The 19,663-nt window shown below is 40.5% G+C and overlaps 1 protein-coding gene across 2 annotated transcripts in view; it reads left to right on the forward strand.

Moving 5' to 3' along the window:
- pdzd8 (PDZ domain containing 8) overlaps positions 1-19,663 on the forward strand; it is a 59,513-nt gene that overhangs the window by 29,426 nt on the left and 10,424 nt on the right. Inside the window, exons 2-4 of one of the 2 annotated variants that reach the window (XM_046855707.1) lie at positions 1,857-1,976; positions 3,380-3,482; positions 3,910-3,972. In XM_046855707.1, coding sequence (XP_046711663.1) covers positions 1,857-1,976; positions 3,380-3,482; positions 3,910-3,972 — 286 coding nt within the window. The remainder of the gene's footprint in view (positions 1-1,856; positions 1,977-3,379; positions 3,483-3,909; positions 3,973-19,663) is intronic. The other variant, XM_046855708.1, reaches the window with a different exon arrangement.

Here is a 19,663-nt window from a genome sequence, read left to right on the forward strand (position 1 = left end):
GAACTGAGTTTGGGAGCTCTGGGTTTGAGAACTGAGTTTGAGAACTCGGGGTTTGAGAACTGAGTTTGGGAGCTTGGGGTTTGAGAACTGGGTTTGGGAGCTCTGGGTTTGGGAGCTCGGTGTTTGAGAACTGGGTTTGGGAGCTCTGGGTTTGAGAACTGGGTTTGGGAGCTCGGGGTTTGGGAGCTCGGGGTTTGAGAGCTCGGGGTTTGAGAACTGAGTTTGGGAGCTCAAGGTTTGAGAACTCAGGGTCTGAGAACTGAGTTTGGGAGCTTGGGGTTTGAGAGCTCGGGTCTGAGAACTGATTTTGAGAACTCGGGGTTTGAGAACCGAGTATGGGAGCTCGGGGTTTGAGAACCGAGTTTGGGAGCTCTGGGTTTGGGAGCTCTGGGTTTGGGAGCTCGGGGTTTGAGAACTCGGGGTTTGGGAGCTCGGGGTTTGAGAACTCGGGGTTTGAGAACTGAGTTTGGGAGCTCGGGGTTTGAGAACTCGGGGTTTGGGAGCTCGGGGTTTGAGAACTCGGGGTTTGAGAACTGAGTTTGGGAGCTCGAGGTTTGAGAACTGAGTTTGGGAGCTCGGGGTTTGAGAACTGAGTTTGAGAACTCGGGGTTTGAGAACTGAGTTTGGGAGCTCTGGGTTTGAGAACTGAGTTTGAGAACTCGGGGTTTGGGAGCTCGGGGTTTGAGAACTGAGTTTGGGAGCTTGGGGTTTGAGAACTGAGTTTGGGAACTGAGTTTGAGATCTTGGGGTTTGAGATCTTGGGGTTTGGGAGCTCGGGGTTTGAGAACTGGGTTTGGGAGCTCTGGGTTTGAGAACTGGGTTTGGGAGCTCGGGGTTTGAGAACTGGGTTTGGGAGCTCTGGGTTTGAGAACTGGGTTTGGGAGCTCGGGGTTTGGGAGCTCGGGGTTTGAGAACTACGTTTGGGAGCTCGGGGTTTGAGAACTGAGTTTGGGAGCTCGGGGTTTGAGAACTCAGGGTCTGAGAACTGAGTTTGGGAGCTTGGGGTTTGGGAGCTCGGGTCTGAGAACTGATTTTGAGAACTCGGGGTTTGGGAGCTCTGGGTTTGGGAGCTCTGGGTTTGGGAGCTCTGGGTTTGGGAGCTCTGGGTTTGGGAGCTCTGGGTTTGGGAGCTCGGGGTTTGGGAGCTTGGGGTTTGAGAACTCAGGGTTTGGGAGCTCGGGGTTTGAGTGTGTGTGGTGATATGAAAACCCTGAGAAGACCAATCTGAACCAAATACAATACAGTGTAAAGGCTGCAGCAGTTTTATAACTTTACAAATAGTTCAGCAGGTGAAAAACACACTTTTATTATGAGATAGCGCCACCTGGATTAGCATGAAGGCTGATTATTTGTATGTGTTTTGCGTCAAAATGGCAGAACCTCAACCTAATTTCAGAAATAATTATCTGTAGATTTAATGTAATATCAGGATTTTTCTTAATTATTAGGGATCCAGGCCCCGTGTAGTCTTCACCTTTGTCTTTCTCGTCATTTAGCCCAGTTGAGTTCAGCGCACCGAACGATGCAGATTTCTGCCTAGATTTTTACACCGCTTTGGATTTATTATTTCTTTTTTAGCTACTTCAACACATTTTGTGCAATTGCCACGTATTTTGGTACACTTCATCCCCAGAGTACGTCTCAGAAGATCATTGATGCTCCAGACGGTTCGCCAGGACAAACCTTATTAAGCATTAGAACATAGAAAATTGCTGAATCATCAGCTACATTTAGCAAACGAAGCTATACTGGTGATTTGATCATACTGTATAGTGTAATTCTCCTCGAATGATCCTGTGACTGTTTTGTCCTCCATTTTGTTTTGTAATTAACACAGTCACTGTTTTGCTTTACAGGTACAAACCATTCTTTCCGTTCCAAGTGCAGCCGACGCCTGAGCCGACGCCAGACTTCTCGGTCCAAGACGAGCGACTGGTGGAGGGACGTCTCCGCGTGAAACTCGTTGAATGTAGCAGGTAAGTGTGGAGCAGCACCGAGCATGTTTACTGCTGTCTGTAGCTATAGATTAATTTAGATTATTTATTTTCTACCGATTATTCCTATTAATCGAATAATCAGACATGAAGAACTTGTATTATTATTATTATTATTATTGTTATTATTATTAAAGAGCAATATTAAATATACACAATTAAAAAAAATCTGGTAATTTGTTTTCTTTTTAGAAACATTTAATTTGTATGCTGACACACACACACACACACACACACACACACACACGCACACGAGTCTGGTGTGTGTGTAACTGGTTATAGAATAGCATGCCATTCAAAAAGATCTGCTCGTGCATAATGCAGTTAGTCCGGCTATTAGAAGCCTGACCCAAATATGATACGCACTTATTTTGTGTGTGTGTGTGTGTGTGTGTGTGTGTGTGTGTGTGTGTCTTTACTAAAAACAGAGAATTAAAAACATTCATTGTATTTAAGCAGATACATGAATCAAGTAATTTAGTAATAAGAATCTTCTTCTTTCGGCTGCTCCCATTAGAGGGCGCCACAGCGGATCATCCGTCCCCATACCCCCCTGTCCTCTACATCTGCCTCTTTCAACCCAACTACCTGCATGTCTTCCCTCACCACATCCATAAACCTCCTCTTTGGTCTTCCTCTTTTCCTCCATCCTGGTGGCTCCATCCTCAGCATTCTCCTACTGATATACCCCATGTCCCTCCTCTGCACATGTCCAAACCATCTCAATCATGCCTCTTGCTTTCTCTTGTTCTACGTTTGTCTGTACATTATCTATGTCTTTCTGTGTGTCTCTGTCTCATTTTATGTCTGTCTATCCTGTTCTATGTTTGTCTGTCTGCCGTCTACTATATCTCTGTGTCTGTGTCCATCTGTTCTTTATCTGTCTGTCTTGTTCTATCTGTCAGTCCATCTTGTTCTGTGTCTGTTTTTCTGTCTGTCTTGTTCTGTGTCGGTTTCTTTTTGTTTGTATTGTATGCAATAATACATTAAGAAAAGAACACTAGGGGGCGCCAGATGCTCAACATTGGATTTACAGAAGCCAGTAGAAGATGCTAGAACATTTTTCACTGCTGTTTTAAAACCCACAAACATGTAAACACCACCAGGACACCCATTTTCATTATTGCAGTTCTTAAATGCACTTAAGATATAAGGAGGTGGTAGCTCAGTGGTTAAGGCATTGGGCTTTGGATCAGAAGATCACAGGTTCAAATCCCACCACCACCAAGCTGCCACTGCTGGGCCCTTGAGCAAAGCCCTAAAACCCTTCCCTGCTCAGTTGTAAGTCGCTCTGGATAAGGGCGTCTGCCAAATGCTGCAAGTGTAAGTGTACATATGCATATTTACTCAGATTTGAGTAAAAAAACTTTTTTCCAACTTTTTAGGTTGTTTATTTTGGGCTCGTACGACCGGGAGACATACGTCCACTGCACTCTGGAGATCAGCAGCCATGAATGGAAGGAAAAAACTCGCAGCTCCATTAAAAGGGTACGTTATCTCACTTCCTGTTTCATTCACGATCCCTTTTCTTTCCTTCACAGTAGTTTTTAGATGTGTAGGAGAAAACCTGAATTACGTTTCGGAGTTTGGTAGAAGCCCAGTGCCAGTTTCCATCAATAAATAAACCCTGATACTGGTTCATTAGGATACGGATTAAGGAATTCTGTTTTTATTTATTTATTCGAATTTTTTTTAATTTTCTTTATATTAGCATTATATTAATCTCTGGCTCTTCTCATTTATGATTCCGTAAAATTTTTTAAAAACTAAATAATGAGAAAACATGACTCAAGTGTGTAATGTTGAATCATTAATACGCCTTTTCAGTGGCTTCTAATGAGAGACGTAAAAGATGCTGTTTATTTTTTTGAAATTTTTGTTTTTATATATTTGGCATGGTCCTTCAAAATTAAAGGTCACCACAGGTCAACAGAGGGCAGCGGGCTCTAGTTTGGGCATCTCTTCCATAGAAAAAGAGGTAAATAGCTGTTTTTTTGATGACCATAATAAAGCTTGAGTTAAGGAAAGACGTTTAATAGATCAAATTGAATGAATGTGGGGAAATAAAATCAATCGGAAATGGATTGATTCTTCTTGATTCTTGGTACAGGTTGTCCCCGACTTACGATGGCGATGACCCCAGGGACATGGTATCAGATACCCAGAAGTCTTAGTATGGAGTAATATACTCTGTTATTAATTCCACTAAATGAAATGTACATTTGTACAAGAACAATTTTTCTTTTAATCGCTATTGTCATCGTAAGATCGGAAAAGTCAAACCATCGTAACTCGGAGGCCATCTGTACTTGCTTAGTCCAAAGAAGGACCTGGATTTGATGATGAATGATGAAGCATTGGGAATGAATCCTTTTGGGGTGATGGGGATTTTGATTGGAAGCATTTTCAGGAATGCGTAATCTGTTTTCGCACTACGGTCGATTTAAAGAAAAGATAGAAAGAAAAAAGCCAAATGGTGCCCTCTGGTGGAGAACGGGAATGGATACAGGACCAGGCAAATACTTTTCCTCCCCGTGGTGAAGCGGGTCATGATTTTATTGCTGAATTTGCTTCTTTAGGACATTTTATCAGAATCCATCAGTTCAATGTGTTTATACAGTATCCTAAAGTGAGTACTCGCATTTCAGCAACCAGTTTAGTATAATCTTAAAGGACAAAACGACAGAAATGAAACTTGTATTTGAGAGTAGCCAATGTGCAGCTTGTGTTTTACTGTCGTCAAAAAAAAACGATCATTTATTTTTACAACATGGTGTCGGGAGAATGGAATGATGGAAGGAAAGCAAACCTGCACAGTCTATTATGCAGCCGTCTGTATTTAGTTGCGGTTGAGGCGTAGCAGGCTCGGCATCTTGGACAAAAGGGATGTCAATCATGTGGGCTCGGGGAAATGGTTAGGCCACGCCCACATAGTACTTATCAGTCTGGAAAATCTCACTTTTTGTTGTTGTCTCTTTTTAATCCAACTGTTTTGTCTGTTGGATGTAACACTCAAATATGGTATTATAACAATACATTAGTTTATTACACTGACCAGGTATAACATCACATTATAACATTATGAGCAGTGAAGCGAATAACAATGATTTTCTCTTCATCATGGCACCTGTTAGTGGGTGGATATATTTATTTATTGCAGACTCCTTTAACCAGAGCCACGTGTTCACAACTAAGCAGTAAATGTTGAAGGGCCTTTCTGTAGGACTCAGGAGGTGCAACTTGATGGTGTGATGGGAATTGATTAGAAGTCCGATGTCTGTACTGAGCTACCACTTCCAGCACAGAGAGTAAAAAAGTCTACTGAAAGACAGTCATCCAGCTGCAGGTTATCTGCAAGTCACATCAGCCTGGACTTGTATCTGTTTAGATCAAAACGACATCATTTAACTTCCAGATAACTGCACCTGAATGACTGAGAATATTCAGACGCTTTTATCTGTACTGTAAATTTTATTTAGTAAAAGTTTGTGCTGCTGTAATACTTTTATTTTCTTCTTAGATAAATAAAGTGATTGTCTGTCTGTCTGTCTGCCTCGCTTTCTGTTGATCTATTTGTCTGTTTTCTGTTAGTCTGTCTATCTTTGTCTGTCTGTATGTATGTCTGTCTATTTGTCTGTCTGTCTGTCTGCTTGCCTATCTTACTGTTTATCTATCTGTTTTCTATCAGTCTGTCTGTATGTCTGTCTGTCTATTTAACTGTCTGTCTGTCTGCTTGCCTCTCTTTCTGTTTATCTATCTGTTTTCTATCAGTCTGTCTGTATGTCTGTCTGTCTATTTAACTGTCTGTCTGTCTGCTTGCCTCTCTTTCTGTTTATCTATCTGTTTTCTGTCAGTCTATCTATCTGACTGTCAAAGTGTCTATGTCTGTCTTTTTGACTGCCTGCCGGTCTGTCTGTCAACGTGTCTGTCTGTCTATGTATATATGCCTGTCTATTTGACTGCCTGCACGTTTTCTGTCAGTCTATCTAGCTATTTGTCTGTATGTATGTATGTCTCTATTTGTCTGTCTGTCTGCTTGCCTCTCTTTCTGTTTATCTATCTGTTTTCTGTCAGTCTATCTATCTATTTGTCTGTCAAAGTGTATGTATGTATGTCTGTCAACATGTCAGTATGTATGTCTGTCTATTTGACTGTCTGTCTGTCTGCTTGCCTCTCTTTCTATTTATATATTTCATCTATCTGTTTTCTGTCAGTCTATCTATTTGTCTGTCAACATGTCTGTATATACAGTACAGACCAAAAGTTTGGACACACCTTTTCATTCAAAGAGTTTTCTTTATTTTCATGACTATGAAAATTGTAGATTCACACTGAAGGCATCAAAACTATGAATTAACACATGTGGAATTATATATGGAATTATATACATAACAAAAAAGTGTGAAACAACTGAAAAATGTCATATTCTAGGTTCTTCAAAGTAGCCACAAGGTGTGTCCAAACTTTTGGTCTGTACTGTATGTCTGTCTATTTGACTGCCTGCCTGTCTGTCTGTCTGTCTGTATGTATATATGCCTGTCTATTTGACTGCCTGCACGTCTGTCTGTCTGTCTATCTGTTTTATGTCAGTCTATCTAGCTATTTGTCTATATGTATGTATGTCTGCCTATTTGACTAGGTTAGATCGGTCTACCTCTGTACATAAATAAAGGTGATTTATAGATTCAGGTTATGTTAAAGTTTTGCTTCACTGTTCATTGGATTAAAAAGTACGACTCGTCCGCTCGCTGTCAAACACCAATTGTTAAGTTCTGTAAAGCTGCTTTCAAACAAAGCCTTTTGTGAAAATTTCTATAGAAATAAACTGAACCAAGTCAATAATGTGATGTTTTATAGCGTTTCCTCTCACTGACATTTTTAGCTCGATGGAAAACGGAAAACATTTACTAATTACTGCAATTAAGAGGAAGTTGCATTCACTTAATCTCTCTCTGTCTTCCCATTTTCTCTCTCTCTCTCTCTCTCTCTCTCTCTCTCTCTCTCTCCCCATTAATAATTTAAATGTCATTTTTGATGGGTCTGTTTATTTGTTTTTTTTTTTTCCTGCTTATTTAACTGTTTCTGAATAAGCCAAACTTGGAAAGTAAATATTCATTAATCATTAATCAGACACTTGTTTTTGCCCTGCTTTTGTTGCTCAATGGTTAAGGCTCTGGGTTACTAACAGAAGGTGAGAAGTTTAAGCCCCAGCACCACCAAGCTCCTACTGGTGCTTGAGCGAGGCCCTTAACCTTGCAGAAATGAATGTTACATTTACATGTTTTCCTTCTGGGTTTGTATACGTTTCTGAAAGTTTTTATTTCGAGTAAGAATCTTCATGATGTCAAGGGTTTAATTCCTTATATGGGCACTTCTCCCGGAAAAGCGAGATCTAAAGCACACGCACCCATCACCATGCTTCACTCGGTTACAGCGGGAGGGTTAGGGTTAGTCTCACTACACTACACAGGACTCGCTCGCCAAGAACGTCTCCACAGAACTGTGTATTTGGATGTGATGGAAGGAGGATTTCGTCCTGCTGTTGTTATTGTTGCTGCTGTTGTTCTTGTTCAATTACAGACTGAAAATCCGATTCTGGATTAGGTATGTACGTCAGGGTCTGATTGTGAGCCGTAGTTTATTTATTATATTTTTTGTTACGACTATAAAGCTCGCAGGCGATCGCTACACGAGACGTTCTTGTGACTCTTTAGCTCCGCTTAGCTGTTTTTCTAAAAGCGGCGATGAGATTATGGAGACTGAGGTGTGTCCCGAGAGTTACATAGAATACAGATTAACATGGCAGAGGTAGAGCTGCATCTTCCTGCAGATACAACAGGAAAAGTTTGTCTGGTTTTATATCATCTTTTTCTTTCCTTTTTTTTTTTTCGCCACTAAAAAGGCCTGTTTGTGAAAGGGGCCATGTGTTAGAAGGCACTTTCAGTAAACTTATGATTTGCTGTCTGTCTACCAAAGAAATAAAAATGAACTATCAGTACCATATTGAACTGCAGAGCATCATATATTTTTATTACATTACATCGAATTGCATTGAATCATATTGTATTGAATGGGAATGGGATCGCGGGCAACGTAATTGGGGTGAATCGCATCTGTAGCTGCTTCATATGTATCTTTTAAAGTATCGTATCGAGATGCGAATCACATCTGCCTCAGTTATGGAGATGCACATTTCTAATAAGAACGGTAGCTTTAAGGATACTTGGGTTCATGTTGAGCCTTTTGTGTCCAGCAGGGGGCATCACCACTCAAAGGTTGAACGCCAGCCATTGTGTCATCGTGTGTGTGTGTGTGTGTGTGTGTGTGTGTGTGTGTGTGTGTGTGTGTGTGTGTGTGAGAGACACGTCTGGTGTCATGTTGAGCAATAAGCTACCTGGATCAGATGACTTATCTTTGTATTGAACGGGAATGTTCAGGTTAGACTGGTGATGGCCAATCGAGCTCACACACACACACACACACACACACACACACACACACACACACTGAGCTTCTCAGTGTTTAATTAAAGCCATCACAATGGGATTTGTGCATATTGCAGATCATCAATGTGTGTTTCGGTGCATGTAATAACCTGGACAATGAGTCAGCCAGATGACTTGGTTTACGTGTATATATGTGTGTGTGTGTGTGTGTGTGTGTGTGTGTGTGTGATCAGCGTAGAGCTGCATGTCATCATGGAGTCGGCTGGTGTAAACTCATGGTATGGCATGTACATTCAAGTGCAGGTGAAATATTTATTTTCCAGGTGTGTGAAAGATATAATATGTACAAATACACAGTGTGTGTGTGTGTGTGTGTGTGTGTGTGTGTGTGTGTGTGTGTGTTTTATCACACTCTTACAGTGTAGGGGAATCAGAGTCCTCAGCAGGGCCTCAAACACAGGATTACAACCTGCACCATCTGGAAAAGGTCATTCTCTTTCTATCTCTTTTTTTTTTTTTCTATTCTCTTTCTCTCGCTCTCCCATTCTCTCATTTCATGTGCACTCTGTTGTTTATGCTCGCTCGCTCGCTCTCTCTCTCTCTCTCTCTCTCTCACTGTCACTCTCATGTCTGTCTTTCTCTTTTCCTATCTCATCTGTCTGACCTTCTTCTTTTCCATCTCTCTTTGCTCACTCTCTCTCGCTCTTTCACCCTTAACTGTCTTATCTCTCTCTTTCTCTTCCTCCATCTCTTTTTCTTTTTGTCCCTCTCCTGTCCCATCTATCTCTTCCTCTCTTTCTTTCATTCACGCTCTTTTGTCTTCTGCACTCTTTCCTCTTTCTCTCATTTTTATGCTTTTTTTTCTTTCTCTCTTTCATGTTCTCTCTCATCTCTGTTACTCTCACTTCATGCTGTCTATATCATGCGCTCGTTTTCTTCCTGTTTTTTTTTGTTTTGCTTTGTCTCTTTCTTTAAAGTTTCACTCTTTCATTTCATTTCCGCCGTTTCCTTGTTCGACCCCTCCCCCAACAAGTAAAAATTAGCCCCCTCTTTCTCAACATTTTACCTTGTTTTGTCATGTTTTTCTTACTTTCTCTCCATTTTCTCATTTCTTTTATTTTTGTTTGCTCCGCCCTGTCTCCTGTTTTTCAGTCTACACGTACACTAACATGTAAAGACCGCATCGCTGGGATTTGAGTCTTTTGCTCGTCCTCATACAGACGATTCTTTCTCTTCACCTGGTTAATGTTTCCATGTTTTCATCTCATCAGTGATCAGTGGCTTTTGATCTTTTTCACTTTTAAGTTTACAGTTATAGCTTTCGGCAGACGCACTTATCCAGAGCGACTTCTCGTGTATATGACTGAGGAGCTATGGGGTTAAGGGCCTTGCTCAGGGGCCCAAAACTGGCAGCTTGGCGTGGCTGGGATTTGAACTCATGCACACACACACAAACACACCACACCTCTTTTCATTACAATGTACTATTAGCAACACAAACACTGCTGAACACGCATGCGCACGTATTCTTTTTCAGGCTCTGTAATTCAGCAGTCTTAAAATTAGGTCTTGCTACTACAGCATTGATGGCGTGTATTACTGACACACACACACACACACACACACACACACACACACACACAGTGTATTTACACAGCTGCTCTAATGAGTGACTGATGCCCTCTTTTTACAACTGCCATTAGTCTGATTGGCTCTACAGTGTGTGTGTGTGTGTGTGTGTGTGTGTGTGTGAGACATTGGTTTTCTCAAATGGTTACTTCAGTTATTAATCCTGGATGCAAGTCTTTCATCCGGGGAAAGTGGACACTCTTTAGGCGTGTAACTGCAGATACACACAGACACACACTAGGTATGGTAAGATTCAGATTCAGTGATTCGCATCGGTGCATCGGCATAAAAGTCCAACTTTAAATGTATTATTATTAAATTATTATTATTAAATTAGCATTAGTGACCATATTTGATTATGTAGATCGATTTCTCCTCGCTGAACAGTTTCTCGAGCGCGTTCTCTCAGCACCGCCGTCGCTACGTGAATATATGACGTATCGTGACGCTACTGTCCTGAGAGTCACATAGAATAGTGATTAACATGGCAGAGGTAGAGCTGTAACTTCCTGCAGACACAACAGGAAAAGAATGTCTGGTTTTATTTCATCTTTTTGCACATCCCTAGTAATATTTGTATATAAAAAAATAATGATGATATACAGCGAAACCTCGACACTCGCGACCTCGATAGTTGGCGACTTTTCCGGATTAAGAGCAACTTGCGAAAAATCAGACAATTTTTAATTTGTGCTAATAAAACTTTCTTTCGGCTTCTCCTATTAGAGTTCGCCACAGCAGATCATCCGTATTCATGATCCCCATGTTTGATTTTGCACGTTTTTACGCTGGATGCCCTTTCTAACGCAACCCTCCCCATTTATCCGGGCTTGGGACCAGCACTGAGAGTGCACTGGCTTGTGCAACCCTAATGGCTGGGTTCGGTTCCCTGACCGGGGATTAAACCCGGGCCGCAGCGGTGAGAGCGCCGCATCCTAACCACTAGACCACCACGAAACTAGTTTGTGCTAATAAATTACATAAAAATGCTTGAAAAAATATTTTATTATCGATTTAAAGTAGTGAATTTTTTGAGTTATTTTTTTATTAAAAATCAAATCATGACCACGGAAACATCCTGCAAGAGATCTCTCTCTCTCTCTCTCTCTCTCTCTCTCTCTCTCTCTCTGTGTGTGTGTGTGTGTGTGTGTGTGTGTGTGTGTGTGTGTGTGTGAGAGAGAAATATGGACTTTCTGAGAAGAGATGTTCGTGACTGTGATGTGGGAATCCGCCTCTGTGGTGGTGATCTTTTCACCTTTAATGTTGGACAGTTGCGTGTGTGCGGGCACACACTTTATTTATTTATTAATTTTTTTTTTAATCATGCGCATGTGTGTATAAAAGAAATGGTTGGCCTGAAATCCAAATGTTTGTTGTGAACATGGTATTTGAGCTAGCATGTGTTTGTCTTGTCGGAGGTCTAATTGTTTTAACACTCAGCTCTGGGGCTATTTATCTGCCACGGTGTGTGTGTGTGTGTGTGTGTGTGTGTTCTGAGGGTATTGATTCCCTTTTCCCCATCTCTTTTATCGCTGATACAACAGCTGGTTAGGTGCATGATGGGACACGTGATGACTGTATTACTGGCATTCCCCGAGTTACAGCTTGTTTGTCCTTCAGCAACAGCACACAATGGCAACATGTGACGACATCTCAAGACAAAAAAAAAACAAAAGCGTGACGAGTAAATATTTATGGTCATTAAGGGGGAGTTGTTTAACTGGTATTGATTGTACCCTTGGGATGTGTGTGTGTGTGTGTGTGTGTGTGTGTGTGTGTGTTGGAATAATATTTAAATAGTACTATTTTTACAATGTATTTTATGTTGCACAAAAAGAGTCTCCTGCTTCCTCGAAAAAGCATTTCTCAATCATTCCTGATGCCTTCAGCTTATTAGATCAGTACTACATGTGACTGATGCTGTGCTTGGGTTACAGTGTGGAGGAGCTGAAACTGCAGCCAGGCCTACTTACTGGGTGAATGTCAGCATGAGTGAGCTTTGTATGTACGTCTGAGTGGCTAAAGATGGATCCATTCATCTGAAACGTCCAGTTCTGTTAACATCGCTCCTGACGTAACGCGCACACCAACTGAATCAAGGTCCGGAAACACAGCCGTACATATAACACTACCACACACACACACACACACACACACACACACACACACACACACACACACACAATACTGATTCTGGGCTCTGTTTTTATTTATTTTTTTCCTCTCCTGGACACATAATAATGCACAAAATAATTTGCATTCTTGGAAAAGGTAAACAGAAGTGATTAAGGCATATGACTCTGAACAGAAGGTCATAAGTTCAAATCCCAGCACCACCAAGGTGCCATTGTTGTGTCCTTAAGTCTTATCGGCTAAATTATAAGTCACTAAACAACTGATTTTTTTAGTGTTTTATAGGGGTTTAAAGCTCAAAACAGTATACCATGTGAAGATTCCCAAAGACCGGCTCACATGCTCTTGTGAGATGGTGGATGATGTACGCCATTACTGTGCTTGAGTAAAAATTCAAATCCCCTGCTCAAACAGGGAAGTGGTAGCTCATTGGATAAGATGTTGGACTTCTACACAGAAGGAATCGCTAATCCAAGGACCTCTGGAAGTGGTAGTTTTTAGACGGGGTTTGAAGACTGCTAGAGACTTGGCTGTTCAGACATCAAGTGAAAGCATGTCGTTTTTGTAGCCTGAACGATGGTGGGACCAGTCGAGCAGTGTGAGAGGATAGAGGTGGGGTGAGAAGTGCTATGAGGTAGAGCTGGTCCGTTTCTTTAGCTTTGTAGGCTAGCATCAGCGTTTTAAATCTGATGCGGGCAGCCGAGTGCTGAACTGAATTTTGCACGTCATAAAATGAAAAACACAACAAAGGAATCCCAGAACTGTTAAGCTGCTAGAATTTTGCATCAGACACACATGGGACAGCATTCCTTTTAGACGTGTACGGACGATGCTCCGCAGTGGTGAACATTTTTTTGAGGCCTGTTGCAGCCATTAGATTCAAAACGACCTTATTTTTTCCTTAAAATGCAATATAATTACAATAAAGCCACTTGACACAATGAAACACTGCAGACTGACTCATGACTGGACTCGTGCTTGTACAGACATTTGTATATTTATGTAACTGCAAAATTTCAAATTAGTTCAAAGTGAGAACGATTCCACTTGCATTTAAAAGTGGAATATTTAAAAAATATTTTTAGTTTTTACGTCCGGAACATAGTTAAAACCTGTGTTCCCTCACAAACATGTTTAGTGGCGGACCACAAGTTTGTTTACTCTTTACGCTTTGTTTTACTGTTGCTACTGGATCTGTACTGGATCTACTGGATCTGTACTGGAAGCACAATTTGAACGCAAAAGAATCCATATCGCTCGACTGTCGTGAAAACGTCGGTGGCGAAAGAAAGTGGCCGCAGAAAAAAAATTTTCGCACATGCATCAAATCGCAGCTACTTCCTTTTGTTAGCGATGTTTTTTAAGACAGTCAAGCGATATGGATTTTTGTTTTTGCGTTATGTCCAGCTTCAAGAGGGAAATTCAAGGAGAAATTCCTGACAGAAAAGTGAATGAATGAAGCATTGATTGAATTAACTTATTTATAAACAAATTAATTTAACGTATAAACAATCTTGTGTGTTTCTTGAATGCAGACAAGGTTGCTGAAATAAATAGAACAAGTTAAGTAGAACATAGCTTTAAAGAATTTAATGTTAAATGTAAAAAAAAAAATACACACACACACCTCTGTATTACCCAAATGGTGTCAGGAATTTTTAATTGAATTTTTCCATTTATTAAATTTTTTTTAATCAATTAAGTCGAATTATTTATTCTATAATCAATATAATAAACAAAGTGTATTGCGTTAATTAGATTTATTTTATTTACACCCTAATCGAACAGAAATTAAAACCAGAGTGATTTCTGACGTCTTACGGCATTCATTTATTTATTAAAAATTTTTTAACCTCCCAGTACACACCCAGACCAGTACACTAAGAAGTACTTGCTATAAATTGGTACACTTAAGTTATTCCTACAGTTACTGTCACAAACCTTTGTTCCAAGCAGCTGTGTGAGGCGATGAAAGTGGTATAACTGAGTTTCAGGGGCACGTGAGGAGCGAGCTGTATTTTTAGCTGATTGCTGTTTATGGCCGATTTCTTCGACAGGCAGCTGGTCTCTCTCTGCCCTCTTATTGTTTGATCCAGACTGAAGTGTGCTCAGAGTAAATCTCATTTTTATGCACTTTATTGCTTTTTGGGAGAGCATGGGCAGGGGGGTCTCAGATCTGCTTCTGGAATAGAAAGAAGGATGGGAAAAGGGGAGGCCGGAAGCAGCTGGAGCTCTGATTGATTGAGGTGTGTTGGGCAGGATGGGCACCGTGATGGCTGGACCGTGATTGTATGGTTGTACGATGGTAAACCTTTATGGCATAGCGTGGAAACTCGTTTGTCTATGGAGAGGGATATGTGTTGTACTCCAGTAATACAACCAGAAACCAATTTGACATTGAAATCCTGAGTATTTAGTGAGAGATGGGTCAGTCCAGTGCCTGATATATCTTATTCTATCTATAGTGTAAAGGAGGGGTGGCCAATCTTTTCAGCAAAAAAGAGAACCTGCACCCACATTTTGTGGAAAGGTTCAGACACCTCTGGGTTTAAAGCCTGAGGGTTAAGAGGTAAACATTATTGCATGTGAGCATTGGGTCCTGGTTGGCCATCCACTGTAGATCTGCGTAGGGTTAGGGTTATCTCAGCTATGTTCTTCTATGTTGTCTTTTATAGCATGTAAGTCCTGGAGGAATGTTGTTTTGGGTCATCATGTACGACACCAAGTGTATATGGTTGAAATGAAATGACAATAAAGCCACTTGACTGTACTCAGGGAAAAGAAGATATAAAAGTGTATGCCTGGAGCTCTGCCATTTAAGAAGGTCCAGGTCATTTTAAAAGGCAAGGTGAAACATTTCTTCACTCATCTCAAGAGCATCTTGGCCTCCGGGTTCATGGTTTGTTTGGATGTGACTGGTGGCGTGAGGAAACCAGTTATTCGTTAGTGTTCTGTAAGCTGCCTGGATGGGAAGGAATTGGAGAAAGAAAGGAAGGTTGGAAGGAAAGATAATCAAGGATGGATGAAAATAAAGGTGCTTTATGCTCCGTACATATACATTACTGAGGTCAGAGTGCAGGGTCAGCCCCAAGATTGGCAGCTTGGTGATACCGGGATTTGAACCCCCAACGTTAAGATCAGTAACCCTGAAGTGCTGTATCATGGCTGACCCTGTGCTCTGACCCCAGCTTCCTAACATTCCTAGGATAAAAGAAGAAAGAATTGAGCTGTAAAGTCCATGTGACAAGCATTTAGCATCTTTTCTTCTTTCTTTCCACAATTACGATGGGAAATTACATGTTGCCTGAGACTCCAACTGGGAATTTCCAGTTGCCCCCGGGTTTTTCTGAGTTCTTTTAATTTTTTTTTTCTTGAACATTGGATTGAAGTGTCAATTTTCTCTCGGACCACTTGGTTATCACGATTTTTTTTATTCCTGTGTCCTCTTGAGTTATACAGTAATCTCTGGGACATTTTCACTGTACTGTAACGCTATACTCTTATCTTCTTCGTGATTCCGGAGCAACGTTCTTACCCGTCCAGCTCTTTCAAGGGTTTTCTAAATGTTTCGGTGTTGGCAATCATTTTTTGAAGAGAAATGCCACCTGTCGATTAGACTCCGGTTGTAGAAAGCAACCGAGATTTCTCTCTCTCTCTCTCAGGTACAACCCTGATTTTAAGTACCGGCAAGAGGGAGCTTAAGACGCCCCGAAACAGAAACAAAATGTCACTGCGATAAGGAAATGGAGTGTCCTTCTCCTGTCCTTTTGTGAAGTGCTTAGGAGTGCTGATAGCAGGAGCTCTAATATTCCACCTACACCTCTCTGCCCCCCAAGCCCCCCCCCATCCAGCTCATCCCCCTGTTTGCTCCAGCTACCATATGCAGATGAACACAAGGAACAATGCGGCCTCTAAAAAAGGGACCGGCGGCTAAAGGAGCTCTCCAACCTCCGAACATAAATGAGAAGGGGGTGATGTGATGGGTTTCTTTTTTTTTTTTTTGGTCTCCATAACGACCCGGCTTTTGAGCGACGCTCCCTGAAAAGAGTTCTTTCCTGTCACAAAGAGGAGCACCAACATAAAAATTCAAATCGTGGGCAGTGAGACCCGTGTTCCTGCCTTTGAATTGGTTTTCGAGCTCTTCTTTATCTGCGGCTACTGGTGAATAGACGTTTGAGAAAAATCTAATCACAGGCTTTATTTTTATTTATTTGTTTTTCTGGAAAAAAACATCAAATTAATTTATTAATAGGCGACTTGGGTCCATTCAGCATCCCTTTTCTTAAAAAAAAAAAATCTTTATAAAAAGAATAAATTAATAAAAAAGCGTGTATGTGTGTGGGCGAATACACGCTCGCAGGTGAAAGCTGTATGTAAAAGCTTCTGGGTTTGAGTAGAGCGCAGTACGAGATAGTAGAGAAGAGCTTGTGATTCAATTAAGCACCAAAAGGAAAGGGCAGCGATGACATCAGTCAGTGTGGCACGTCTGACTTGGACCAGGCACCTGAAATGACGCAGATTAATCCACTTCCTGCTCGCACAAAGTTGCACTTCCTGTTCATGGCTAGCATCAAGGTTTATTCACTTACTGTAGAGGATGAAGCCGGAGTATCTCTCTTTCCAGTCACTAATTTACAGTGTTGTAGCTGTTACATGGAGTGAGTTTACATGCACACTAATAGTCTGATTATTCAAATGATAATAATCATTATTATAATTACTTAATAATTATAGGCTGTTTGTGCAGTCATGTAAACAGCATACTTCGTGTTTTTTTATTTATTTATTGTTTTTGTTTTGTTTGTTTTTAATAAACTTGTTAGGGGATTTATTTATTGTTATTTTTTTTCTTATGTCTAATATAATATATGTATATTAGGGCTGTCAATCATTTTAAAAATATAATTGTGATTAATCGCATGAATGTGAAGAGTTTTTATTGATTTTAGTGATTAATTGCAACTAAATTGCACATTTTTATCTGTTCTAATGTTCCATAATTTAACACTTTTCAAGGTATTTAATACTTTGATTAACTTGGGTATGGACAAATATGGATGCTTATGCAAATGTATGTTTATTAGTAGTGAAACCGAACTCAAATAGAGCATAAAATACGAAACAGAACTTTTGCCATGTTTCCACACGGACGGTTTTTATTATATATAATAGATATTGTGGTGTGGGTGTGTGTGTGTGTGTGTGTGTGTGTGTGTGTGTGTGTGTGTGTGTGTGTGTGTATATCTAATATATATCTCAAACATTTATACCGTATTTTTCGGACTATAAGCCGCTACTTTTTTCCCACGTTTTGAACACCGCGGCTTAAACAACGAAGCGGCTAATTTATGGATTTTTCCTGGGTTTTTCCCGGTTTCACAAACTTCAAGCCAAAAAACTGAACCCCATAATATTAGACCAATGTAATTTCCGAACGAAAACGAAAAAAACGCACCTCACCTGTGTTCTGAGCTGCACGGCATCGGGAGAAAATTATTATTATTTTTTTTTTAAACGCACGACGATGCCAAAAGATAAACTCCTGAGAGAAATAGTTGTGAAAGGAAGGAGGAAGACAGTGAACAATGACTTTCTTGGTAGGCTACTGTTTAGATACAAGCCGTTGTAGCGTTACGGGTTAGTCAAAGAAACTTAGAAATGAGCATCAGAAAATAATAAGGACATATTCCTCGGTCTTGCACACATGCAGTAATACCGGAAAAAATGCGGCGGCAGGCTGACTTTTCATTTTGTCCATCTTCTTTGGTAGGTTAGTTATATATTATCAGAAACCAAAAGAGAGGGTTGTACTTACAAGGATTATTTTTTGGAGCAGAAGCTTCCAGTGCACAAAGATAAGTGAATAAAGAAGTTAAATAAGAAATGTATTATTTTTTATAAAAACAAAAATTGCACAGTGAGAATATGAATGAAAATATTTTAAATTATATTATGTTATATATTATATTATAAAATTATCGAACAACTCAAGAACTTTGAGGATGGATTTGAATTGTTATTCATATCAACAGTGTGCTACAATAGCTCAGGTCCTCACTTTTGTTGAAGAGTTAAGTTGAATTGCTGAACACCATAAAAATGATGGAACTGTAGTGAATGGACACTCAGATGAGGATGGGTTCCCCTTTGAATCTGGTTCCTCTCAAGGTCTCTTCCTCATACCATCTCAGAGTTTTTTCTTGCCACAGTCACCAGCGCCTCAATCATTAGTGATAAAATTGCAAGCGACAAAATTATAGGTACAAAAATTATAAATTCATATTTTATAACCTTTTTAATAAAGCTTCGTTGGGGCAATGTCCATTGTTATAAGTGCTATACAAATAAATTGGAATTGAATTAAATCATATATTATATTATTATATTTATTTGATCTATATTTTTAACATTTAGGAACTGGGGTTCCCAGAATCCAGGGTTCCCAGAAAACTGTGTTAATTATTGCATCTTCAAGCCGAGATGGAAATCAATCGACAATTTTTTTTTAATTTTTTGTTGATTCTCTTATTTTCTATTTGCATGCCAAATAAAAGACCCCTTAGGTGTGTGGGTGTGTGTGGGTGTGTGTGTGTGTGTGTGTGTGTGTGTGTGTGTGTGTGGGTGTGTGGGTGTGTGGGTGTGTGTGTGTGTGTGTGTGTGTGTGTGTGTGTAGGTGTGTGTGTGTGTGTGTGGTTAGGGTCCTTTTGTTTCATTTCTATTTTGCTAGATTTTTATCTCTTCTTTCTGAAGGACTAAAACAGCCTATATTGTTTGGTGTGTCTTTTGGTTCATGTAATGTCTGTGGGTATGTCCCTTTTTGTGTGTGTGTGCTTGCGTGCGGGCCCCAGGGGGACACCTACCCTATACTTGAACACTAATCTCTTTGACATGTACCAGATGATTAGATTAAGTCCAGCACGCTGAGGGAGCACGAGAGCAGTTTTCTGCCCTGCACTGCCCTACAACATGCATCCAGTGAACCTGAGCGTGTGTGTGTTTGGTTGTGAAGGTTGTTTACTGGACTGTGTGTGTGTAGATGATTGAAGCTTCCTGTACCGCCTGAATTTTCATTTGAGTTTTCCTCGCCACACTCTGTGCTTTGTGTAGGTGAAGTACGAGAAAGCGCGCTGCTCTTTTGTCTCGGTGTGTCGGTGCGGTTTCTCATCAACACCCGGACAAGTAAGCGGGGCGTACACGCTCCTGTGATCGATTTTAAACTGGTTATCTTGTCTCTTCAGCTCAGCCCTCAGATAAACCTGGCAAATAAAGAAATAAATGGAGAGATTTGGAGGGAAAACAACGAGGAAAGGAGAGTCGTGGTCAGGAAGCAACGGAAAGCGTTTTTGTTTTTATTACGGCTCAACAGAAAATGATATGGGTTTTTTGGCTTTTTGAGATAGATAGATATATATATATATATATATATATATTATAAAAGATTTTATAAAAGACAGGTTTGGG

This window comes from Silurus meridionalis, chromosome 8 (assembly GCF_014805685.1).
Source record: "Silurus meridionalis isolate SWU-2019-XX chromosome 8, ASM1480568v1, whole genome shotgun sequence".
In the NCBI taxonomy this organism is placed as follows: domain Eukaryota; kingdom Metazoa; phylum Chordata; class Actinopteri; order Siluriformes; family Siluridae; genus Silurus; species Silurus meridionalis.